Source organism: Emydura macquarii, unplaced genomic scaffold (assembly GCF_026122565.2).
Source record: "Emydura macquarii macquarii isolate MOO-44397 ecotype Brisbane River unplaced genomic scaffold, CSIRO-AGI_Emac_v2 contig_3517, whole genome shotgun sequence".
Classification (NCBI taxonomy): Eukaryota; Metazoa; Chordata; order Testudines; family Chelidae; genus Emydura; species Emydura macquarii.
The window spans coordinates 8,573,678-8,599,072 of record NW_027133654.1 but is presented as its reverse complement, the minus strand read 5'-3'; the positions used below and the strand labels follow the sequence as shown (position 1 = coordinate 8,599,072).

At 42.6% G+C, this 25,395-nt stretch overlaps 2 protein-coding genes across 6 annotated transcripts in view; one reads left to right on the top strand and one right to left on the bottom strand.

Annotated features, from left to right (window-relative positions):
• Positions 1 to 506: 506 nt before the first annotated feature.
• DLL1 (delta like canonical Notch ligand 1) lies at positions 507 to 10,186 on the bottom strand. Of its 2 annotated transcripts, XM_067535779.1 has the most exons (11): positions 9,463 to 10,186; positions 8,738 to 9,043; positions 7,879 to 7,939; positions 7,340 to 7,597; positions 4,773 to 4,833; positions 4,156 to 4,286; positions 3,847 to 4,016; positions 3,499 to 3,715; positions 1,886 to 2,678; positions 1,647 to 1,761; positions 507 to 1,207 (listed from the first exon to the last, which is right to left on the bottom strand). In XM_067535779.1, exons 1-11 carry the CDS (start codon positions 9,520 to 9,522, stop codon positions 1,202 to 1,204), a joined length of 2,178 nt encoding a protein of 725 aa, XP_067391880.1. In that variant the 5' UTR covers positions 9,523 to 10,186; the 3' UTR covers positions 507 to 1,201. The 2 variants fall into 2 exon arrangements, with proteins under 2 accessions (XP_067391880.1, XP_067391879.1); XM_067535778.1 differs by lacking the exon at positions 507 to 1,207 and having other exon boundaries at positions 1,486 to 1,761.
• A 9,281-nt stretch (positions 10,187 to 19,467) lies between these two features.
• The window catches only part of FAM120B (family with sequence similarity 120 member B), an 84,551-nt gene continuing 78,623 nt past the window's right edge, over positions 19,468 to 25,395 (top strand). For 2 of the 4 annotated variants that reach the window (XM_067535867.1, XM_067535865.1), the window contains exons 1-2: positions 21,404 to 21,970; positions 24,299 to 25,351. In XM_067535867.1, the coding sequence (XP_067391968.1) occupies positions 24,335 to 25,351 (1,017 nt within the window). In that variant the 5' untranslated portion in view covers positions 21,404 to 21,970; positions 24,299 to 24,334. Of the gene's footprint in view, positions 19,515 to 21,403; positions 21,971 to 24,298; positions 25,352 to 25,395 lie in introns of those variants that run through there. The other 2 variants (XM_067535866.1, XM_067535868.1) reach the window with 2 other exon arrangements.

Below are 25,395 nucleotides of genomic sequence, written 5' to 3'. Positions count from 1 at the left end.
CAGGTTTAATTTGGAAAACTCCCTTTTTATGGCTACACATGAAGGATTAGGGCAAAGCTGCAAATTCCAGAATGCCTGGTGCACCCAAAATTCCCATTGACTCCCAGGAGAATTTGAGGATGTAAGAAATGACAACGTGAATCCTTAAAGGTTCCATGTGTTGAAGCCTAAATTGATTCTTCTAAGAGAATTACACTGTATGTGTTCATATACACTCCAGAATGACTGAACAGATATTACTCAGACTTTCCACACAAGTTCATTTTTGGGGTAAGACCAAGCATATGTAGTTTCAACCCAAACGGTCACTGATTCAGAAAGTAAAGGGATAATGAAAAGTGTATGGAGGAGCTTACATCAGAGAAGTTCTTTTCCATCCTTTCTTATAACTCTGGGTTCTATTCCTGCTCCCCCTACTCTGCCCCTGAAGTATGTCAGATCTTTGGTTGGCCATTGATGGCAAGATTGGATCATATCGTGTTTGTAAAGTAAATATATCTTTTTGGTTATCATTAATAATATTTATTTTGGAAAAATATTTTAAAAATGAATTTCTTCATTAACAAAACAGTAAAAAAACCTCAAATAACATTTGCACAATATTCCATAAATACATTTATATACAAAAAAATATAGTCACATAGACCCGAAGTGCCTTTATACATATTTACCAAAAAATTTAAATTATAAAAAAAAATGAACATCACAAAATACTCAAGATTTACAATTATCATGAAAATATTTTTACAGATTCAAAAAAATAACACACTTTTTTTCACCTAATAAAAACACATTTTAGTATCAAAAAAGACATTAAAGGCAGTGTTTGTGTCGCTAATTCAAGAAAAGACTGGCTCATAAGAATCCAAAATATACACCTCACGCAGTGCATGCTTCTTATGTAGTAATTAAGTCCGTTCATTTAAATATATATAGAAAAGCAACTGACCATAGTGCAATGATAAAATTCATAAAGGCAGTGCAACAGTTATTCTTGAACACAGATCCTTGCCTAGTGTCCATTTTGTTTTTTTTGCAGTCACTTTGCTAACTTCAGTAGAGAACCAGCTCAGCCTGAATTTAGTTTCTCAGCAGCAGTCAGTGAAGGAATCTATCTCCCTTTCCTCTTTCAGCAGCATTCATTGGGGCATATCTCCTTTGAAATTGTTTTGAACAACAATTTTGCCATATCACTTCCATTTTACACCTGTAGAGAGTTGAGAAAAGCCAAGAACAGAGAGAAGAAGAGTTTAGTAAAACATATAGAGGATTTCAGTGATTAAGAGATAGGCAAAGACATAGGAGTCCATCCCTCTGCTAGGGCAGAAAAGACTACACAAATAAGGAATAACTCATAAATTAAAATGATACTACAACTGTGTCCCAATCCTACAAGCTTTCTGTGTATAGAAATCCCACTGAAGCAAATCATTTGCAGGATTGTGCTTTATCTTAAAAAAAAAAAAAAAAAAAAAAGCTATCAGTTTTACAACCTCCACAAAAAAATAAACCCATATGGCCAGATTCCCTAAGCGTAAATTGATATAGCTCTATTAAAGGCAACGGAACTCTGCGGACCCACATGAGTTCAGGATCTGGCTCAATTATTATTATTTTCTTTTATAACCACTAGGCACTGTACTAACCTCAGTTGCTATGATGCACTCATCTTTCTCTTCTGATATGACATACACCGACTGGTACTTTGTGTCCTTTGAAGTGGAATATACTGATTCTGGTCGTTTTCTTTCAGAAATATCACTATTGAAGACAAAACCAACAAAAAAAAACAAAAAAATCAGATGGTTGCTGCTATCACCAACTAGGAAACATATATACCCTTTACAGTAAAACTGTTCCCCCAGAGTTATTATCTGAACTGTACCTCTTTAGTGGTACTGCACTTTTCTCCTCTGCCTCTGAATCGTATGTTTCACACTTGGCTTCACATTTGCTGTGTTCCTCTTTAACAGAGTCCTCAATCTTGAGTTCATGCACCAAATTGTAATCCACTGATGGGTATCTAACTTTGTAGCCATTTTTATCAGCGTTATCACTGTGAAAGTCTACTTTCTTATTTGTGTTTTTAATCTGAGTGGCACCAATGACACTTATTGAAATGTCCTTTTCACGTTGGCAGTTGGCCAGGTTGTTCATGGTCTCTGTTTCACTCCTGCATGCATCAGGCTGATGGTGCCTCTTTTGCATTTTGAGTCTGACACAGACAACAATAGCAGCGCACCCCAGCAATAGCATCAGGACCAGAATAATCCCAGCACATACTGCAATCCAAGGAAACTGTGCATTCTGACCTTCAGTGTACTTCTCAGTGAAGTCAACAATTACAGGTTCCGGAGGCGGTTCAGGGAGCAAAAACTGGCAGTTAAGTCCACCATATCCCCGAGCACACTCACACACGTAACGGTTGTTTCTTTCATGGCAAGTAGCCCCATTGTGACAAGGGTTGTGTTCACATTTGCTGACTGGAGCACTACAGTTCTTTCCATTGTATCCTGGAGGGCAGGTGCAAGAATAGTCATTAATTCCATCTTGGCAGGTTCCACCATTTAAACATGGAAAAGAGGCACAGTCATCCAAATTATCATCACAGTGTCGTCCAGTAAAACCAGCCTGGCATTGGCATATGTAGGAATTTCCAAGATCAACACACTGGGCTCCTGCAATATATTAAATATGACAAATAATAGATAAATGTTTTTATACGATCAAGCACAACTCTTCAGCTTCACAGCATACTTAAAATGATGAAAATCAAGGCCAAGACTTTCAAAAACTGGGTGTCTAGAGACAAATATGGAATTAGGACCCCATTTCTGAAAATCTAAGCCCAGTCTTTAAAATTTTACCTCTGTTATCAGTAGCAAAACTTTTATTATTAAAACTGCTATAATTTTCTAAATCGTATTTACTTTTTACCACTTATTCTGTTTACTTTTTTGTGTTTTATTCAGCTTCATCAGGGAAACTAGACTGAATCAATATGACACCTTGGCTCTCATGCACAATGCACAATATTGCAGAGTTTGGGTTGCAACCGATGTGGAGGAATGTTTTAAAAACACTTTATTTTCATTAAAACAGCTTTGCTACTGCTAAGTAGCAAAAATATTTAACATTTATATCACACATTTCATCCATAGATCTCAAAGCAATTTTACAAGCATTTTTAAAGCACTGCTATCCCCATTTTCAATATGAGGCAGAAGACAGGCCACATGACAGACCCAAGGTCACACTGAAAAACAGCACTATAGTGTGGAGTCATATCATGCCATCAACTTTTAAGCAGAACTGCTTAGTTTAGTCAATGCAGGAGAGCTAGATAAAAACCAATGACACGATTGGGTGGGGAGTTCTGCTTAAAAACCATGGATTGACCTGGCCTATGATTTGTAATTTTATTTTTCCACAAACCTAAATTGGGAGCCTCAACTGACAGCCTCCCTTTAAGAGAAAAAGGTAGATAGTTTGCCTTACCGTTAGCACAAGGACTAGAACTGCAGTAATCAATTTTCTTTTCACAGTTAAACCCAGAGTAACCCACTGGGCAACGACAGCTATATCCACCATCAGGGTTGTCTGTGCATCGCCCTCCATTGAAGCACGGGCCATCAGCACAAGTCATAGCACTCAGCTCACAGTGTTTACCATAGAAGCCAGGTGGGCAGGTACAAGAATAGCTGTTTTCAAGATCCTGTAGAAAAGAAAATATATATTTTTTTATTTTATTCAATTTAAATAATTTAAAAATCAAAATGACTGTAAAACTGACTTGAGTTTATAATCAGATTTTTTTAAAAAATATCATTAACTCTTTTAACTTACGGTGCAGCTTCCACCATTCTTGCAGGGATTGGCATCACATTCGTTGATTTCAATCTCACAGTTGGAACCAGTGTACCCAGGACGGCAAGAACAAGTGTAGCTTCCCTGGCCGGTATTGGTGCAAGTGGCACCATTCTTGCATGGTTTATGATGGGTACAGTAATTAAGATCTGAAAAAGATTTAAAAGGAGAGACAGATCCATAAAGATATGTTGTAGTTTGCAATTATTACATGGCTTGAATGAGGGATACTCTAAAAAATGGTGTTATTTTCTAAAAGACAACCATAGGCAATGGTCAAGAACTTACCTTGGTTACAGAAAAGGCCACCCCAGCCTTCCTGACAGTTGCATTGCCAAGGTTGTTGACAGGTACCATGAAGGCAGCCTGGGTATCGGATGCACTCATCACAATATCGCCCCTGCCACCCAACTCTACATCTAAAAAACAAACAAAAGATTGTCAGATTTGTACCTCCAACAGTTAGAAATCCTATCTGAAACTCTGCAAACACACTGAAGCCAAAAACCAGGAATCAAGTTTCCTAAAAAGCCTTCAGTGATCCTTCATGTGGGAAAGTCACTGAGTCTACCCATAGCATCAGCTTTCATCAGTCCCAGCTACCTCCTTCATTGCCTTAGACAGAGCCATTGTTCTAGGTACTTATTTTGTTTAGTGTCATAACAAACAGCTAATCTTGCATATACTACTGTAAACTCATTAAGTTAATATTAATGACACTGATGTTTGACTTCTATCTTAATACTTTGATCTGGTATTATCTAGATTTCTCAGGTTACCATCTCCTCTGAAGAAAAACACTTAAACTAACCCTCAAATGACAAATGACTTATCTAACACTAGAGCATCATTTTGACATATGGACCAAAAAGGAAAAAAAAAAAGGAAAAACTCTGAAAACTTACTTGCATTCTCCAGGTTTGTCACAAAACCCATGTTGTTCATCACATCCTGGCAAACAAATTGCTGCAGACAAATAAAATATATAGATACATAAGCTCCAGGGTCAAATACATCCCTTCTGAAAATACAGTTTTGATGTGTCTTCTGGGTTAGGACAAACCCTCTTTCACTAATTCAGTCAGTTAATAGCAGCTGAGTTAATCTCTGAAGTCTGGTGGAGTATTGATCTTGCCTAGTAATTGGGTACTTTACTTATCACTAGGGATGAGCATTCTTCTTAATACAGTTGCACACAGACAAAAGAGGGCTCACAATTGCTCCCTTCCCTACAGCCCCTCACCCCCTTTCCTTCCCAGTGAGGGTCAGAAGTCCTTTTTTCCAATTCTATGCACACAGCTCTACCTCTTAATATCCCCAGAAAGTGTGTGTGTAGATAAGAGTGGACAGCTGGTGTGCAGAGTGCCAGTGCAGGACAGCTGCTCTATTGTCTATTCTCTCCCAGCAGCTGCCCCACTGCAACAATACCCCCAACCCCTTGCAGCCAATCGGGGCTAAGACATGCTTCCCCAGCAGCCTATCCCCGCCCAGATCTAATCTATGGCACGCGCGTGATTTCTCTGCAAAAACTTTTTTTCTTATTCAAATAAATAAGTCTAAAGTTCTTCCTCCCCCCTGCAAAAAAGGGGGCGGGTGGGCACAGAGTAAAGCGGGCCAGAAGGAGGGAGTGTGGGGGGAAGAGACTTCTGCTCATTACTTTGCCTGGTTATGGAACTCATTAAGCAGGCACTGCAAAGTTTTAATTCAACAAAGCTAGCCAGAGACAATGACAAAGAAAGAAAGAAAGAAAGAAAGAAAGAAAGAAAGAAAGAAAGAAAGAAAGAAAGAAAGAAAGAAAAGCAGTTCTGATAATCAGATTGTCTCAAAACTGGAATGAAAGGAGATGAAAAAGCGTATAAGGGAAGTAATCTGGAGCCTGGAACGTCACTTGCTAACCAGAAAACATTCTTTTTGCACAAGCACAGACCCCCTACTGCCTAATAAATGTTGTTTTATATATTTTAGCTGATTTTTCGAAAGACACAAAATAGACTACACTGCAGGCGCACACAGTGATTCACAAAAGAGGAGCAATATTCTGCTTGGTTACTGAAGAAGCAGCAAGATGCAAATATCTAAAGGTGCTGACATCCTGAAACAGCTCATCAAATAAATGTTTTCTCTCCCCACCCTCTGACAGTTCTGCAAAAGAAACCTTTAATCCTGGGGCACTACTACCTTTAAAGCATTAACAGGGGAAATTCAAGCCCCAGCTTATTATGCAAAATTGTGCCATGTATGGCTGTAATCACTGTACCAGTCCCTAACAATAAGAATAAACTGGGCCTGTTTAATATCAGTCCATCTGAATTCACAAAATTTAGCTCATTTTTTACAAGTCAAACAGTTTTGTAGTGTGCAAGGCAGCCTAATTGTTTTCTTCCTATTATCCATTCTGGTTTGTGAGGTTTGGAGGAGGGCATTCAGATAGTGAGTTATCTGCCAATATATTAAAGACATACACACAACTTAAAATATCACGATATACCATAGTAGTAGAGGGAAGGTGTGCACTACATAGTAGAGGGAAGGTGTGCACTACATTTATCTGGTTTCTTTGACCACCTCAGCTGCAATCTGCCCACTGCTCCATCTCTGCCAAGGCTACTTCTAACATTCCAACCCTCCCAGCAGGCTTTTCAAGCTCAGCCCTCATTTAAAGCTTACAATCCTTCATTTAATAAAAACAAAAACATAACCTGCCTCCAAAATGTTTCCTTGTTTCCCATAAATGTGTTTTTTTCTCCTCTGAAATTACACTGATCAGGGGTCCAGGGAGGGCAGTGTTCAGCCCTCAACCAGTGTCAAGTTTATGATCCAGTATCTCATGATCTGACAGGATTAGAAATATGTTCTTTATAGCACTAGAGAGGATCTTGGACTCCCCCTTTCCAAGGGGATACAGTACTGGTTTCCAGCCCTGTTAGGTTACAAGATTGCAAGATATCAGACCTTCTGATCTTGACATTATGATTAATGGAAGAGCTGTTTTAGAGGTTCTATTAGTTATAATTCCTCTTTCTAAGGCCTGTAGCTCTTGACTCATGGTGTGAAGATACCCTGGCTTAGTGGTAGAGGGATACCACAAATAGCCCCAATAAGTTTTCTTTTAAGCTTCCTAAAACATTTCTAGAATAATTTTTCTATACAATTTTTGGTATAAACAAAATATGTGATGGTGTCATATGGCATCGAGATGTTATTGGTGTAAGATCAGGTCATTCCAGATAACTCACTTTTGGTTTTGGTACTTCTGAGTAATGAGGTCATCCCATGAGTTCATGCAAAAAAAACCTTTTATCCAGCACCATACCATCATATATTCCTTCTACCTTAGTCTTTATTCTCATTTTATGCCTGAACCAATGCACAGTGAAATCAATGGAATGTCTCCCATTGACTTCATTGGGCCTCAGAATGGATATGACTGTAGCCAGGAGAGATTCAATAGTCTTTCTTTGTGGACACTCACGTTCAGTGCAGTACTGGCCCTTCCAGCCTGGGTTGCAGACCTTCTCCCCACGCTCTCCGCAAGTGAAGTGGCCAAAGGCATCATCCCTGGGGCGGCAGAAGACAGAGCAGCCCTCTCCATAGTAGTGCTCATCACACACAAAGCGGTAGGAGTACTTGAGGTCAGTGCGGTCACTGCTGTGCAGGTCCTGGGACCACTCCTCCCCTACTGTCAAATGCCTCTGTGTGGCCAGGCGACTGATAAGGCGCTCTGGGTTCTCTGCAAGGGGAGGGAAGGAAGAAATGCAATTAACTGTGAGTCATGAGGATGCAGTGGGAATAAATGCAATAGATTACCTGGAGGAGTTCACAGGAGGAGAGAATTGTAAGTGCAGAAATGATAAAGCCATGTGCTCTCTTTCTTACAACACTCTTATGAAGAACAGTAGAGTGAGAAAGGGCAAGGAGTGGCTACAGGAACTGAGAAAGAAAGGAAAGTGATCCTGAGAAGTAGCAGGTTTGGATTTAATCCTGGGAAAGGATTTGCACCAGGGTATTTACCTGTGTTGAGATCATCAGGAGAATCTGTATGCAGAGCTTCAATGATGAGAGAGAAAGTGCCCTGGAAAATGAAAATAAAAAAAAAAATGCACACAAAATGAAAATCAAATCTAAAGTCAGCAAAAATGTAATCACAGGCAGCAGCAGCAACCGGAATATATGTGCCCAGTCAGTGCAACCCTCTAATCCCTGACTCTAGCCTGTTTTCACTTTTCTCAAGGAAATGGAAGAGCTTTTTGAAGAGTCGTTTCCTGGCCTGTTTTTTCAGCCTGTTAGTACAGGATACGGTGTAAAAAGAAAGGGAGGGCGGGAGACAGTGGGTAGGATGTGAGGGCAGTTGTCATTAATCTTCACACTTAATTTCTCCAGTTACACACATTGGGAGGACAGTGGGGATGGCGGAGAGGCCCTTTGGGAATTTCCCGCAGGGCTCACAATTATACAGCCAACTCCAGGCACGGAAAGGGAAGGGGATCAGGGTTTTCCATCCCCACACTGACAGCCATACTAGCCTGTTGGCAGGAGATGGGGGAACCCTGTCCCTCCCGTTGCCCTCCATTCATCTGGCTGGATCACCGGTTTGATGGCCCGGCGCGAGCTCGCTGTAACGCGACTCCCCCCACCCCCCGACCCCCCAAAAAAATCTGCAGCCATTCAGTGCATCCTGCCACCGATCCTCCTTCCCCCCGCAAAAACCCGCTCCCTGCACCCCGCCCCCGAGTGTCCCCAGCGCCTCCGACCCCCCTGCGCTGCTGAGCCGCCCAGCCCAGCCCGTCCTTTGTCCACCAGCCCCGGCCGCTGGGCCGCCCCCCCGCGCTCCGCGGCCCCCGCCGGGGCCGAGCGGTGGAATGGAACTTACGGGCCAGGTGAAGCCGAAGGGGAAGCGGATGGGGTTGCTGAAGGCGGGCTCGGCGCTGTCCGGCACGCTGAAGGAGTTGGCGCCCAGCACCGGGGTGACGGCGCTGCCGTAGGTGCAGGGCGGCTCGGGGGACACGCTGGCCTGGTAGTGCTTGAGGCACACGCGGAAGAAGGTCTTGCACTCGCACAGCTGCAGCCCGGAGCCGGGGCCGCCGCTCCCCCCGCGGCAGCAGTTGCGGTTCCCCAGCAGCCCCTTCTTATTGACGAACTCCTGCAGCTTCAGCTCGAACACCCCGGAACACCGAATCTGCGCGGGAGGGGGGGGGGACAAGGAGCCATTCAAACAGCGCTCGCCAAGCCCGGAGACCCCCACGCAGTCCCGTCCCCCCCCCCCCCAGCCGCATGAAGAACCCCCACCATCGGCTTTGCCAGCGGAGCTTCCCCAGGCACCAAAGCCGGGGGTTGGGGGGACAAGACTCCGCCAAAGAGGAGGCTCCCCAGCTGGAACGTGGGGTGCTGGGGGGGAGGGGACCACCCCCCCCCCGGCTCGAAGCGGTTTCGTTGGGTTCAATGGCTCTCAGCACCACCCACTCCCAAAGCGGGGCCAGCGCCCCTGCTCAACAGTTTGCCATTCTGCGCAGCATCCCTGCCACCCCCCACCCCCTTTGCAACAGAGGCCCCGATCCCCCACCCACCACTCTCTGAATACCGACCCCAGATACTTACCTGGCAATGGCAAAGCAGCACAGACAGGACAACAAGAGTCAGCATGGACTGACCTCCCATTTTGGAGGGGAGGGTTTTTCTTTTCTTCTCTCTCCTTTTTTTTTTTTTTTTCTTTCTTTCTTGGGCAAAAAAAAGAAAAGTGTCTCTCGAGAAACTTGGGCAGAAGCCTCTTGTCCCAGTGGAGTGAATGTTAAAGTTTACCTCTTTCAAGAGTCTCTCTTTTTTCTTCTTCTTCTCTGGATGCTTTTAGGTAAACCCTTGGGGTGACTGACAGCTCTTCTGGGTGGCAAAAAGGTGGGGGGGGATTGTTTTTAAGACTGATATTCTAAACAAGTTTTTCCTCCCTTTCTCTTCCAATCCACGATTTTTCTCCTTTCGCCTAAAGCGTCTTCCCCCACCAGCCAAAAAGGAAGAAGAAAAAAAAAAAAAGCCACTTAATTCCCAACAGAGGCAGAGAAAAGGCTTCCCGTGGAAGATTAAAACTCAGCGATCTGGAAATCCTTGTAGGCTAGGAGGAGGAAGCGATAATTCCCGGTGCCTTCAAACGAGCGGGAGGGGGAGGTTGTGTGTATCTGAGTGTGTGGAGCTCGCCCCTCGCAGATCAGGGGCTGGTAGGTGTCAAACAGCAGCAGCAATTTGCAGGTCACGTTGGACTCTTATCCCCTTCTTGCAAGATGCAAAGATCGGTCTGGTTATTTGTTGTGATCTTTCTTTCTTTTTTTTAAAGGAATCCAAGCCAAAAAATTAAAATAAAAAAAAAAATCAGAGAATGTCTTAACGGAAGCAACTGAGCGCACCCGTGTGTGCTCCTGGGTCTCTCCTTGCGTGTGTGATCTTTGCTGTGGCTCTCCCCGAGCGTGAAGCACTAAGGATCTGCTGCTCATCAAGCGCCTGCCTCCCTTATATCCCGCCGGCCGCCTGCATGGCTAATGAGATGCAAATGAACAGCCCCCCAATCTGGCTAGAGCTGTCACAAAGGAGCCACTTTTCCAAACCCTCCTCTCAATGGATCGCCAAATGGTCAGTGAGCTGTAAAATGTGCAATCCTCCACCTCCTCCTTTACCCCTCTCCCCTCCTGCTCTCACCAAGCGCACTCATTTACATTCCTGCAAATTTGGTAACCGCAAGAATCCCCCGTCTGCTCTGGGGAGATGGTAACACCCTCTCGCAACATGCACAGAAAGAGAGAGAGCAACACACTCGAGAGAGAAAACAGTTCCAAGTAGTGAGATCTATAATTACCTCTTGAAATGTGTAAAGCACCACTGTGCCCTAAAAAGTAAGTTGTTGGTGATGTACATTGCCAGGGATATCCTTTAGTTTAAAGGATTGGGATGGGGGGGAATCGGCTTGACACACCGGAGAAATCTGATACCTTTAAATTCGCACCATCTTTCCCATGGTATAATCTGGATAATTAAAGGGGGAAAAACGCACACGAATGTGTTTGTGGGAGCAGAGAAGGGATTTGGTGTCCCTTTCGGTTTCCTAAAACCAGACTACATTCGGGAGTATGTTAAAGGTGCTAAAATAATCCTACCGGGGGAGAGAATCTGGTGTTTCAAAGTTTGCAAGGTGGAAAGTACAGGATGCTCACTGACTGATTATTCTGGATACACTACAGATATTTTCGTAGCGAAGGCAAACTGGGAAGAGCCATGTGTCAAGTTTCGGGGGGGGGGCAAACATTTGGGGGTTTTATTATTATTATTATTTTCTCCTCTCTGAAGACCGGTCGTGAACTGCTGAAGGAAGCAGTTAGCACTGCCCATTTGAGTCCCATATCCCTATATTATTATCATCATCTTCCTCCTCATCAACCTTTTTCCTTTTTTCCCCCCCTCCTCCTTCAGCTTAGTAAAAAGTGAGTTTGGTGTGTGTCGTTCGCGTGGCTGTCATTAAGGCAGTTTGTTATTGTGTGAGGGCTGAATCAGTTGGCTCTTTGTGCTCTCAGCTGTATGGTAATGTAGACAGCACCTGCTCCCTGCACAATGCACGGGAGAGAAAGAGCTCCCCTCGGCGCACGCTACTGCCTCTACAACAATGTCCGCACATTTTTTAAAGAAATCCCTTCCAGCACCATCCCCCCCTACATTAAAAAAAAAAACTTTACACCAACCGCCAACTTACTATTTTTTACACGTCCATCAGACACTAGAAGGTTTGAGTTTTAAAACATGGCAAAGGGTTTTACTGGTGGGGGAAAGACTTCTCACTGCGAAATTTCTTAATTGGGGTTGAAAGTGGAAGATAAAAGTTTGCAGACAACTTTGATATATAACTTGGAGATGCGTTTTTCAATTGTTTTGGGCCCTTTTCAAGCACCTATATAGGCGCGGGCGGATTCATTAGGATGCAAGGTGTAACTGTCTGTGTAAATGTCATTTTAATTGTAACAGAGCATTTCAGCACAGATTAGGCTTGTGTGCAAAGGAGAGGATTTGGCTACAATAACCTCACTGTAGGTATGCCGTACTAAAAGCCTTATTATGGCTACTTTATTGGGTTGAAACGTGCATTTGCATGGCAAAATGTGACTTTCATTGAAGCAGATGTCTTGATCACAAATTATCTTACAATGCACTGGAAAAAATTCTCAAACACTTCTTAAAGTAAAATCACTGGTTAATACCAATTAAAAGAAAATCACTAATGAATGCATTCAGCCTAGTCCATCCTGGCTATTACACGACTGAAACTACACTTCCCAATACAGCATACCCTTTTCTCTTCTGCTGGCACCAAAATTTACCAAGTATTAAAATATTGCAGTCTTTCACCTTTTAAATTTCCTTTGCTTAAACATAACTTTGGTCAAAAGTATAATTTATACCCAGATATCACACACACACACACACAAGACGATAAACAAAAGCTTATGTGCACAGGAATGTTTGCTTTTAAGCTACAGCTACTTCTGGGATAATCAGTTTTAAACATAGGATCAGATCCTGCAGTCTCCTATTAACATCAGTGGGAATTTTGCCTGAGTAAAAACGGCAGGATTGGGCCCATTTAGCATGTTCATACCTAAAGAATAAAAATCCACCTACAATCCCACCTTCTTTAAGTAAGGAACATGTGGATACGTTAACAGGATACTAAAGAGCAAAGCTAGATTTAACTTTTAAATTACTCTTGCCACCTAGCGTCAACATCTTTTTTAATGGCTTGCCACTGCTTCTGAAACTTTGCTGCAGCCTTTTTTTCCTCTAGGAAAGCAAATCTGGTTCATTTAGGTTTTCTGGGCACGTGGGAGGGAAAAACATGTTTAAAGTTGGGCTCGTCTGTGGACTGAGGTTAAAAGTGATATATCATCACAAATATTTTAATCTGGTAGAGAGAGAAAGTTCATTCATTTGCATCCGTGTTTAAAAAACTGGAAATAAAAAGTTACACGCGCAAGGGCTTAAACCTACAAAAAAAAAAAAAACCAACTTGCCCCAAATCTTTAACAACCCCCTTTCAGTATCAAGTATTTGTTAAATTGACACGGCACAGATTTCTCGATTACTGCTGCAAAGCGTAACTGAAAGGCGTCGTAAAATCCATCAGAATCCTGCCCAATGCACTTTTTCTTTTCCAACTTAATTTATGCCACGCGATTCTGTATTGGGGAAATCAAGCAGAAAGCTCCTTTTTTGCTTTTTTTCCCCCTCTCCCTCTCTCTTTCAGATGCTGGGCTAACGGGGAGACTGTTTAACTTAAGTGTTTCTATAGGAGGCTGTTGTAGTTTAACTCCTGCCCACCAGTAGCTGGGACGAACAAAGGAGGGACTCGAGGTCTAACTATTCATCCTTTCTCTGCACTTTAATTTTCATTGATTTTAAAGACAAGGGGAGCCCTTAGGGATTCGAGCTGAAGGGGGATGACACGCCTTTAGACGCGATCAACCCCCTAGCCAGCCATCTGCTCCTAACCAAATGGCGTTTTTTCACTCCCAACTGCATGTCTCTATACTCCTCTCACACTTACATATCCAACCCAGAGCCCCCAGTTGCAGAGGCAGCTTACGCTGAAGTATGTTAAACAGACTATCGGTGGCATGGCCACAGCAGCCAAAGTCCTGAGGTTGAAAAGAGGTAATAAATCCTCACTTTCCTCATTAAGAAAATGCTGAAGCCCCCTTTTAAATACTTTTTGATACCTCAGCAAATTTACTGTACAAAATCAGGTTCATTAAGGAGCAGAAGACATCCTAGACATTAGCCATGGAGGTGGAAAGAAAAATTTCCAAGTGAATTGGATTCTGGTAATTCAAGAGCATCAAATGTAGGCACCTTGCTTTGTCTAATGACGTATTAGAAAACGAGTTCAGTAAGGGAGAGGACAGAATAAACGTACACGGTTTAAACATGTAGGACTAAAAGGTTGAGCCTTACCGATAAACAATTCTGCAGCGATGAGTTTGTATTCTCTCAAGCTGACTGAATACTGTATATTCTCATTTATATCATCCTGTAAATGACAGGCTCCCTCTTCCCTAGCAAGAATTACAGCCCAGCCACAGAACAACAAAGCTGAAAACTTCCAGTCAGTCAAATCTTTTATTTATAAACATGCCAGATTACAGGCGTAGTCACCGCAGAGACAGAGGGTCTATTAATTAGGCTGAGTAACACGCATCAGTTTCTGCAGGGTACTGCTTGCTAATTCACCAGCTATAGGCTTGTATTTTTCTATGGCTGTATAAAGCATCGCCATATGGTGCATGCTGACATATGCACACGAACGTGTATGTGTGTAGTTATGTGAAGCTGAGTGTATAATATTTTAATACATGTAGGTGTGGGTAGATGAGTGCACACAACGTATCAGCTGACATGCTAATACACCGGAATATTTCACATAAAAGTACATTTAGAATGCATCTGAACGTGCAGTTTGGTTAGGTAGGGGGAAGCAGAGGCAGTAGAACATAACATCGTATTCACACTTTATGACAACGGGGGGAGGTGTAAATGGACGGGGTTGGAAACAATCCCACGTAAACGATTGGTCTCAACGTAGTTCGACGGTGTCTTTTCTGATAACGTAATCAGGATCTAATGTGTATGTATCGATCCTACTACACCTTTCCGATCTGAAAAATTTAAACTCAGCCACCTCCTCACCAGCAAGTGGCAGACCAAACACTGGTGTGGGAAAAGATTGCTCCCTCCCCCCCCCGCGTGCCATGCAATGTAAACTTTCTCTGTTACCCTGTCTTGTATCAAAAATAGGGTGGGTGGTGATTGGGGATGGAGGGGAAGCAGGGAATGTGTTGCAATAAAACAAGTCTGGGGGTAATACGATTGCTCTATATTTTCTGCGGGATATTCGCATGTTTTTATGTGTGAAGGGGATTAAGAAGTTTAGCATGAAGGTTTGTAGAAAGTTGCAAAGGCATGTGCTGATTAGAATAAGAAAGGGCAGTCGCGTGGCTCAGCTGGCACACAGAGAGGCCAGATGATAGATAAGCAGCTCGGTGGCTTCTCCCCCTCCTCCCCCATCCCTCTTTTTCAAATCGCAAATCATCTGCTCTAGCCCTATCCTAGCCCCTCATTTTCATAACAAAGGTTGTGTGTTTACCTGTGATCCTAGAACCGACGGGGCATTCCTTTGTCTCCAGATCAGATTACTGCAGCCAGCTGCTCTTCAACCCTTTCCTGTGCAAATCCGAAAGTGGCCCCTGTATATGTTTTACTGACAGAACATGAGGGGAAACCTTTTTCCTTTGCTCTGGCTGTTTGTTTGTTGGCTTGTGTCCGACTCTGCTTTGGTTGTGGGAAACTCTGATGAGGAAAGTTGGTGACTATCCTTTTTGTGCCTGCGCGGTTGCTTGCTATTTCAAAATGGCAAGGATTATTGGTTGAATATTCTTGCAAGGGGTTGAGGTCAGTCGCGTGCCGATGTCTGCCAGGGGAACATCTGCCGGTTCCTTAGGGCAAATTCAGCAAATGTGGTGTGCTCAGGATTACACATACCTCCGGGCCATAGAAGGAACAAAACCAAACACACACAAAAAAGCACGACAATATACTGGCCCATCTCCCCCTTTCAGCCCTCCCCCCCCCCCCAACAGATTGCCATCGATCCCAAAAAAAGAGAAGCTAGTATGACCTGTTCCGAACAGCTCTCTCTCTCTCTTTCTCACACACACACAACATAGCTGTACATTCAATATCTTCTGATGCTAAACTCCAGAATCTCATAATTGTTTTAGAGCTCAGACTGCCTTTCTAAATTAAAAATAAAATGTACCCAAGAGGCACCCAAACATAACTATATAAAACACACCTGCTCTTACAGAATATATCTCTTACATTTTCCTTTGTGACCATGTCTTTTATGCAACTTTAGTAACAATTCTAGTTTTTAATGATAACTCAATATCAGATGAGAGATAATTTTGCTGGGAAAGACAAATATTGACAGAGGCTCTTTTTGGCAATTCAATTAGAGTTGTTTGGTTGGTTGGTTGGTTTTGGTTTTGCTTAGCGCCTGTTCTTCTGATTTCTTGTTTTAAGTGACTAGGTCAATGGTTAGAAATTCAAATGATGTAAAAGGATTCAACAGCAAGTTTGATAAGTTTGATTGTATGTGACCTTACAATACTTATCAATATTAGCCCAAGCCTTGTAGTCCTTACTCAGGAAATCATAGGGAGTTTTGACAAAGTAAAGACTCTAAGGTTTGATCCTTTGGATAGTTCTCCAATATTTCTTCTTTTGGGAGAATACAAGAAAGAGGAAAGGGTTAAATGTTCTCCTCCCCCTCTCCACTTGTTTTTCATTGACTCTAAAAATCTACTTTCCAAAGCTTACTTTAAATAAAACAAAACTTCATGAAAGTAGCTTCCTCTTGGAAGAACTAAGGTGTAGGTCTCAGATAAAGCCTTTCTCAGGCTCATTTTATTCTGATTATACCAATTTCAGGCTGTATGCACCAAAATCTCCAATCATGGATCAAGCAGTGTACTAGAAACACTTGGTAATTAAAAATGTCATTGCCTTCACACTATTTTTGGGTGAACTCAAACCGTTAAAATAATTTAATTTATATTTTCACTTTTCGTTTTAGCTCCACATTTGACTTCATGAGCACAATCATTACTTGACAAATTCTGTTAGAAATAGCCTCTATACTAGAACAAATCTTGTTCTCCTTATTAATGCAAAACTCTCATTCACCCGAAAGGGAGTTCTGAGTGAAAAAAGGAGCAAAGTTAGGATTCCTATCAATGACTTATTTGCCAATATAGATCTGAAATCATGGAATGCGTTAAATCCTAAAGGGGTAATGAATATGGACCTGTTACTGCACCTACTGAAGTCAATGGCATCAACTTCAGTAGGTACATGAATGTGATTCTAGACATTTTAGTTAGATAAACCCATTCTCTTTTTCTATCACAGTGACTGGATCCAGGCCAGTGAGTCAGGAAAAACTATTTATTTATGTATTTAGTTAGTTAGTTAGTTTACGTGATCAAGGATCCTGCCCATAGTTACTTCAGTCTAATCTGTCTACTTGGCACTGAAAAAGTCAGAGAGATTGTGGCTACTTGTTACTTTCAATATGTGCTAGAAAAATAGAATTTATTCACTGATTATGAATTTTCAGAGAGTGAATCTAAATATTCCCATTACTGTAGCCCAAATTTTAGTAACAATGTCATCAGTGCTCACTTGCTCCCATAGGGAAAGAGATCCGTTCTTTGTTCCAAGGTTAATTAATCACTGTCATAAGTCATAACATTTTAAACTCCAAATAATAGCTTCATACATCATTATTTCTTTATTACTGTAATTATAGCACAGTTTATACTATGCTATACTATAGCTTGAGAATAGTCTTTTCTTGTTTTATGGCCTAGTAATACAGCTGGTTTTACACGGCAGTTTCAAAACCTGGATGTAATAATGTTTTTTGGTTGTTTATGTCTTGGGGTTTTTTTGTTGGTTTGTTTTCTTTACACTTGTGCTTTGAAAGCTTCTTTTATTTTCTTTGTGGCTATCTCTGCATGTCTCATAGTCACACACACACACACCCCCCCCAAAAATAAAGCAACTAGTTTGCAGAAGGTGATTGTGAAAAGAGGATGGGTTTGGACGGGGCGGATCCGAGCTTTTGGAAATGCTCTCCCCTTTTCTGTGAGCATCTGCCTGGAGAAGAACAGATGTGGGCACCTGCGGTGACAGGCCGCATATGTTCCATCCTATTCACAGGCATTCAGACGTGGCCACAATGGTAAGCCTTTGTGTATGCAGAGTCACTAAATATATTAATCTGTACTCCCTAGAGCACTGCTCTGTTTAATTTTTCACTGGCAATAACATCTGATCTAATCCTGAAATTGGTTCCCCAAAGTCCCTTCTTCCCTCCTGAAAATATGTGAAGTTATTTAAGCTTCCACCTGTTGCCTATGGGGTTGGAGTAGGTTATGTGAGCATCTTGAGGGTTGAGAGAGGAGAGCATTGCTGTTACTATGCTGTTTGCACACACAAAGAGGGCCCTGGCATTTTTGTAATGATAATATTATGTGTGGTCCACTGCTAAGAAAATAACTTGATAGAAACAAATGATATATGGAGTGTATATGTAAAATGTATGCACGCACAAAACAATAATTGTTAAATAAAACAACCAACACCTTCACCGTTTCTACTCAGTGCCTTTAAAAATGGCATATAAAGTTCCCATGTATTGCTTTGTTTATTAACTCTAGTGGTTATTATAAACATCGGTCAATAGGCCAAGCAGCCAAAAGGTAACATAAATCTAAGATGTAAGACTTAGATTTTTTGAACAATTTTGTTGCATGACTCTTTTATCTTATCATCTCTTATTCTATTTTGATTTGTTTTCGACCACAATGAGTCCTTTAGTCCCATTGTAGCCAGCACAATACACATGGACATCAGGCTGTGAATGAAGACAGAAGCAGTTTAAACAAACCAGGCTCTTTCTTTCCTCTCTGCCCATTGTAATATGAATGGGCCTTCTGCATTCTGCTGCTAGGAAACGCTTCTTTTAAAGCCCAAGTCCAATAAATGGACATAGAGAAAGAGACCCCAATAAAAAAACTAAAGTATTAAAAAAAGGGGGAGGAGGGCATTTAAGCAAGTCCTTTTCACATCAGCAAATTCTAAAATCCTAAAAAGGCTAAGAAAACAAATACATCTTTTATAAGGTTGCCCCTTCCCTCTGCCCCCACCCATGTGAGTGGTACAGCAAGCAAAGAGGATCACCCATAAGAACTGTTTTAACACACAGCGCTGCCTTTCAAAAGAAAAAGAGGTGTGCAGACTAGGGGTTTATAATTTGGGAATAACAGTAAGGCATATTTCGGGGGCTACAACAGGAGATAACAGCGGGCCAACAGAGAAGCAATAAAAGACATCTGTGTTTACAGGGTTACCACGAGAAGGGAACATACCGATCTGGGGTAATAGCAAAAGCCACTGTAGGCAACGGGAGGCAGGATACCACTGGGGCTGTAGCGCGATGTAATAGATTAGGGCGAAGAGATATATTATTGTATAGGAGCACCATGTGTCTATGGAATAACAGAGACACTGCGATGCAGCGTCAACTCACCAGGGCAGGGTGCTCTGGCATGTCTGAACAGCGCCGCACAACACGCGTACAATGCCGCTATGTGTGCATTAAAATACAGGCGTCCCAGGACAGAGCAATCCGTGGGGTAGGTCACGTATACCACGGGGAGGGGGCGCCTTGGACTTTACAGCGGGGGCCTGGGTATTCCCCCGCACGCGCGTAAGGTGGGCGCGCGCCCCTGTCCCCCGCGCGCCCGCTTGGCCCGCCCCTGGCTTTTTTCCGTGCGTCTCTGGCTGGGGCGGGGGCACCTGGTGGGAGAGTCACGTGCTCCCCGGCTGCCCTTGCCTCTGTCAATCGGCGGCAGCGGCGAGGGTTCGACAAGCGCAAGGAGAGGCAGCAGGGTCGTTGGCGCATGCGCAGCGCAGCCCCGCCCCGCCCCGCCAGACGGAAGCGGAAGCTGGGGGTGGTGCGCGGGCCGCGCACGCGTCGGGTGTGTCGGCGTTGCTAGGTAGGGTCCTGGCTGCTGCCGCCGCCGCCGCCTGACTCCCGGCGCAGGTGTTGCCCCCCCTCCCAGCCGGCCCGGGCACAGCGGGCGGGGCTCCTCCCTCTGCGCAGCCGAGGGGGACAGTTCGCCCCGCCCCCCTCCGCCCCCCCCCCCCACTCTCGCGCGGGCGGGCGGGCGGGCAGCCGCCCTGGCGGTTTCCCAGAGCCAGGCCCAGGGCCCCCCCTTGCCCCCCGCCCATACGTACGGCCTGAGTCCCAGCCGCTCCTCGCTGCCGCCGCCCCCCCTTCCCCCGCCGCGGGGAGCAGCCCCGAGAGCGGGGCAGAGAAACGCTCGCCACCGTGTGTGTGTCTCTCCCGGCAGCGGTGCCCCGGGGCCGGCCCCCCCGGAACAGGCCTGGTCCGCCCCGTGCCGGGCGGGCTTCGCCACAGCTGTGTTGAGCTCAAGAGAAGCAGGTCGGCGTGCGAGACAGACACGCTTCTCATTTCAGGGGTTCCTCCTGGCTCGGCTTGACCTGGAACAGGACGGTCTGCCTGCAGACTCGCACCAGCTCGGCTAGGCTGGTATGGAAAACCAGGAAACCGGTGCCAGCCAGTGTGAGCACTGCCGATCCTGCAGAGTTCAGGGAACAGCCAGGGCCTGAGCCTCTGTTTTGCTGGGCCTGCGTAGTCATTAACAAAGCACAAAATGTGTGCAAGATGCATGAAAGTGATTACCAGTCTGCCGTGCTTGTGGTTTACACCTATTTTTCACCAGTGTAAATGACCACACAAGGTGCAGGACAGTAGAGAATCTGGCTGCCTCTTCCCTCAGCCCTGGTCTGCACTTACAATTTAGATTGACACTAATGTGTCACTCCAGAGTGTGAAAAATTCATGCCTGAGTGCTGTAGCTATGCCAACCTACCCCATAGACTGCTTCCCTCGACCTAGCTGCTGCTGCTCAGGGATGGGGATTACCTACAGCAATGGAAAATCCTCTTCCGTCACTGTAAGAAGCGTCTTAAGTCTGACGCTATAGAGGCATAGCTATGGTGTGGTAGCTTTGCCACTGTAGTGCCCATAGTGTAGATAAGCCCTCATTGTGTGTGTCTTGGATGGAAGAGTCTGTTGGGAGATGGAAATATTTATTTTAAATATTTTTGCCACCTAGCAGCTTAGTGTCTAGGTGTGAATGGCAGGCTTTTCTCAGCTACTGACAGCTCTTTGCTTTAGCTATGAGTCTAATAAAATTTGCATAATGATAGAGTGATTGTTTGCTGCTGATATACATGTAGGTTGTATCTCACTACTGATTTGCCACTATGCCAAAATAAGGGTGGGCCACACATGTCTGTATCTATATACAATTCTTGGAGCAAAAAATAGTTCTCACTGTATAGCTGCTTGTAGAAAATGAGAGCTTCCATGCAGGTACATACGCTGGATACTTTGGTAATGAGGACACTATAATATGCTGAAAACAACTATTTTTGTTAGCAGCTAATTTGTTAGTTACCTGAGGAAATAATGTTAAAAATAAATGTTTAGTCTTATTTTGTGTTTGATGTAAACCAATAATATTTGTTTGTATTTTTTGTTGTTAAAGATGGAAAGGTTGTTAGAAATATACCCAGAATTTTAGAACAAAGCACTTATGTCTCAGTTCTGCTACATTTATTCAGGTTAAGTAGTCTTGAAATCTAATGGGCCTGCTTGTGTAGTAATCTTCTATTGAGCCTGAATAACTGGCAGATTCAGGATCTAACTGTTTTTTAGGGGGACTGGTTGGCTCACATGGTTGACAATAGAATATAGAATCATTAATCTCTTAAAGCAAATTCAGGTTAGCTTAGGTCACTAATGATGAAAATTATTTAAAAGTGAGTGCTGTCTTAACTACATAAAATCATTTATTGTCTCAGCCCAATGCACAATCCCACAATCAGCAGAAAAAACATCATATTTGGTACTGTTTTTGTCTGCATTACAAAATGTTATGTTTAAACATGACTGTAAATGATTGAGTTAGACTTTAAGTATAATTTAGTGTTTAGCGTAGCCGAGGACAAAACATGTTCAGTATCTTGTTAGTTGACATGAAACTGAACATGATCTGTCTTGGTCTACACTGATTACTAAGTCATGGTCATAAGCATGTAATCTTATTTTATTGTTCATAGCTATGTTCAAACATGGTCAAATTTTGTGACATAGACAACCCATAGCCCCCCAATTGCAGAGGCACCCTTGTCAGGCTCAGCAGGGAGTTTGAGGACTGAATGGGCTTGGAAACTGAACTGTCTTCTTATCTCCTAGAAGTGGTCTGTCAGGTCATGGTTAAGGCACATTGGAGAGGTGGAGCAATGCAGGAAGCTTGCACTGCTGCTATTGCTCAGACTGTAGCTGTTCTGTGGTTAAAAAGAAGACTTAAACCTCCAGTACCGTTTATCTTTCACCAGCACTAAAATTAATGCACAAAAAGTAAGTTTTTAGCATTGGGCTGATTACATCTGTTTTGAGTATGGTTACATGACTGTTGAAAATGCTGATGGCAGACAGCAGTCTGCTTATGCTATGTTCCACAGCATTGCTGTTATTGATGTTATTGAACTAGTACTGGCAATAGTGGGAAGTTTTCTGAAAATTTCCATAGTGTAGATTGCCTTAGTTATTAGGTGAGAAAAAGTTTCAGATGTTGACGTAGCCATGAAGGCTGCGGAGCATTTGCATCACCTTTAGATAGTGTTGCTTCTGAATTATTTAGTGCAGTTTCATCCTTCAGCATCTGGAGGGAAGACAGAGTGTCTCCTTTTCCTGGACCATCACAGCTAAAACTGTTGCTTGGACCCAGTGCATTTTTGCAGAAACAATGTGGGTTCCTTTCAAAAGCCCAGTGGCAGTATACAATATGAGTAAAGACCTCACCACATCACTTGGTGTGATTGCACACAACAGTACCTGGATGGAGAGGTTCCCTCAGTTCACTAGTCCAAGCATTTCTGGGTTTCCATGGAAATGTGATAACTTCCTTTTAAGGAACTCTTTATGATGCAGTTGCATACACCAGTACTCAAACTAGAGGGATGTGCAACTCCTCTCAGGATCACAGGTGCAACTGTTGGTGAAAATGTCTGTATTATGATGACACAAACAGCTTGAATTTGAAGGACACCCACATGGCACTAAAAATAGTGTTTGGGTAAGCAACACTGTACTTCATACACCTGTGCAGTAGTGATGGGGATAAATGTTTCTGTTTTTACAAAAAGCAGTATCCACAGTGTAGTTCTAGATTGCTTTAAACATTTCATCTCACTTCACACCGAAGAGGTGTTTGAAAACTGCATGTGAAAGGTGTTAAAACTCTGAGGAGGAAGAAAGGCTCATAGAAATTCATGATACTTTTCTTATTCAATTCCTTTTTTAAAAACATTCCTGCGGTAGTTTGTAATTGAAAATGTGAGAAATCAGCAGTGTGAAAGACAGGAATACTTGTACCTGCTTAATTAAAACATGTAGTGAATTTCTTCACTGTTTGTGTGAGAAAGGAGGGGACAAAAAAGAAAAACAAGCTTGTCTTGCTGCATAAAAAAATCAGTATTGTCACCAACAGATTTTGGTAGACAATCCTTTGAAATAAAACGTCTTTGTATTAGTAGAAAAAGCCATCTATCATGAAAGTTATGTAAATCCTCTAATATGAGCAGGGATTTTTGTAAACTAAAATGGAGGTGGGTGAAGGTTCTAATTTTAACCCTTCCCCCATACTTATTTTCACAATATATAAACTGGCTTCCTTTGCATATTTTTGAATAAAGAAAACTATGGGGGAATCCATATTTCTATTATTGATTGGCAGTTTTTAAAACAGAAAAATCTGATTTCATCCCTTCCTTATATTTATTAAGATTGTAGTAAGTATGTATCATTTTTTCATTTAGATTAGTTGATTCAAAATGAACTTGCATTATAGTTACCACCTTAAAGTGTTAGTTTGACTGTTAAAAGGATTTATCATAAACTCACTGCATATAAATAGGGGCATAATTATTTAAATATGTTCCGAAATTTAGCTTTTGAGTCTTTAAACTACATTATAAAAAAATGCATAAGATTTTAAAATGAAAATACAACTGAAGCAACTAGAAACGGCGTGCAGAAATATGGATCTCAGTCATGCAGTTGGATTTGAGGATGGATCATTGACTATACTGATGCTTCAAGTAGGCATGGAGGTCTGCCTGCGTGGATCCAATTGCAGGATCAAGGTTGTGAGCTGATTTTCATAGTTGTTGAGCACCTGTTTCCCCTGATCAGCTTCAATTAGAGTTGAGAGTGCTTAGGGCCTCTGAAGGTCAAGCTAGTAGTCTCTTATGTTGTAAACCACCTAGGCAGAGGAAAAGTTACACCATTTTTACAGTGTTTGTTTGAGTTCCTATAAACAAACTGAATTTTTAAAGTATACTTTGTGGTTTTGTATTAAAAATAAATCTGTTTGTTTGAGCTTTATTCATCTTGGTTTTTTTAAGTAATACTTTTTAGCATAGATTATAATATTTTGCACTGATCTAGTCAGAACTAAAGATGGAAGGCAAAGTGCATTACGAAGGTGGGTAATTTTTATCTGCAGTTTAGAGATGGAAATACAGGTTTACAGAGTTAAGGCCCAAGATAACACAGGGAATCAGTAGCAAAAATAGAAACAGAACCCCATTCTTTGGACTCCCCGTTCACTTCTCTAACCATTGAACATAGCTTCTCTCTTAATATTGTGGTTTAGGAAACTAGTTTTTATTTTTCCTTTTTCAGATTGCTGAGAGAATTCGGCTTACAAAGAAATCAACTATGGGCATTAAAGGTTTGCAGTCGTTTGTGGCAAATGCTTGTCCTGATGCATGTACAATGGTAAATCTGAAGGAAATGGCAGAAAAACATCATATGAATCATCCTGACTCCCCTCCTGTAATTGTGGTAGATGCCATGGGTTGTGTTCGACACTGGTACAGACCAGAATCCTGGGTCTGTGGTGGCCAGTGGCAAGAGTACCTTACTAATTTAGAAGATTTTATTAAACCTTTTATGGCAGCTGGTATCAAGCTGGTATTCTACTTTGATGGTGTGGTAGAGCAGAAAAAAAGAGAAGAATGGGTCAAACGAAGATTGAAGAACAACAAAGAAATAGCCAGAATCTTTCAGTTCCTCAGGTCCAATAGACGACAGCCAGGAAGAGGAATGTTCTTTATTCCTTCAGGGTTGGCTACTTTTACCCGCTTTGCCTTAAAGTCACTTGGTCAAGAAACAATATGTTCATTGCAAGAGGCAGATTATGAAGTGGCCTCTTACGGGCTGCGAAATAATTGCATGGGAATTCTTGGACAAGATACTGACTACCTCATCTATAACACCTCTCCCTACTTTTCCATTAATAATCTCTGCTTGGACAGGCTGGTCACTGTTATGTACTCTAGAGAGAACCTCTGCAATGTGCTGGGCCTCAACATAACAGACCTCCCCCTTTTTGCTTGCCTTCTTGGGAATGATATAGTTCCAGAAGACACTTTGGAGGGTTTCTGGCATAAATGTATAGCTTCATATTCTCCAAAGAGACAGAGCTATGACAAAAGGGCTAACATAATTCTAGCTGTAGCTAGCTACATATCAAGAGTTCCATGCTCATATGATAGCCTGAAAGACTTGGAAAAATTGCTATCTTTGGCATCAGACAAATTACTTTACAGGGGAGTGGAGTCCTATCTCTTGCTTGGCCAACAGTCTCCATGGCTTCCTCCCAATATATCAAATTCTCAAACACACCTGGTCAAGCAAGAAACATCCATGTGTCCGGATCAGGAGATCTTTCAGGTATCTCGTCTCTTAAAGCCTTGCCATCACCTTATTGTTGTAAA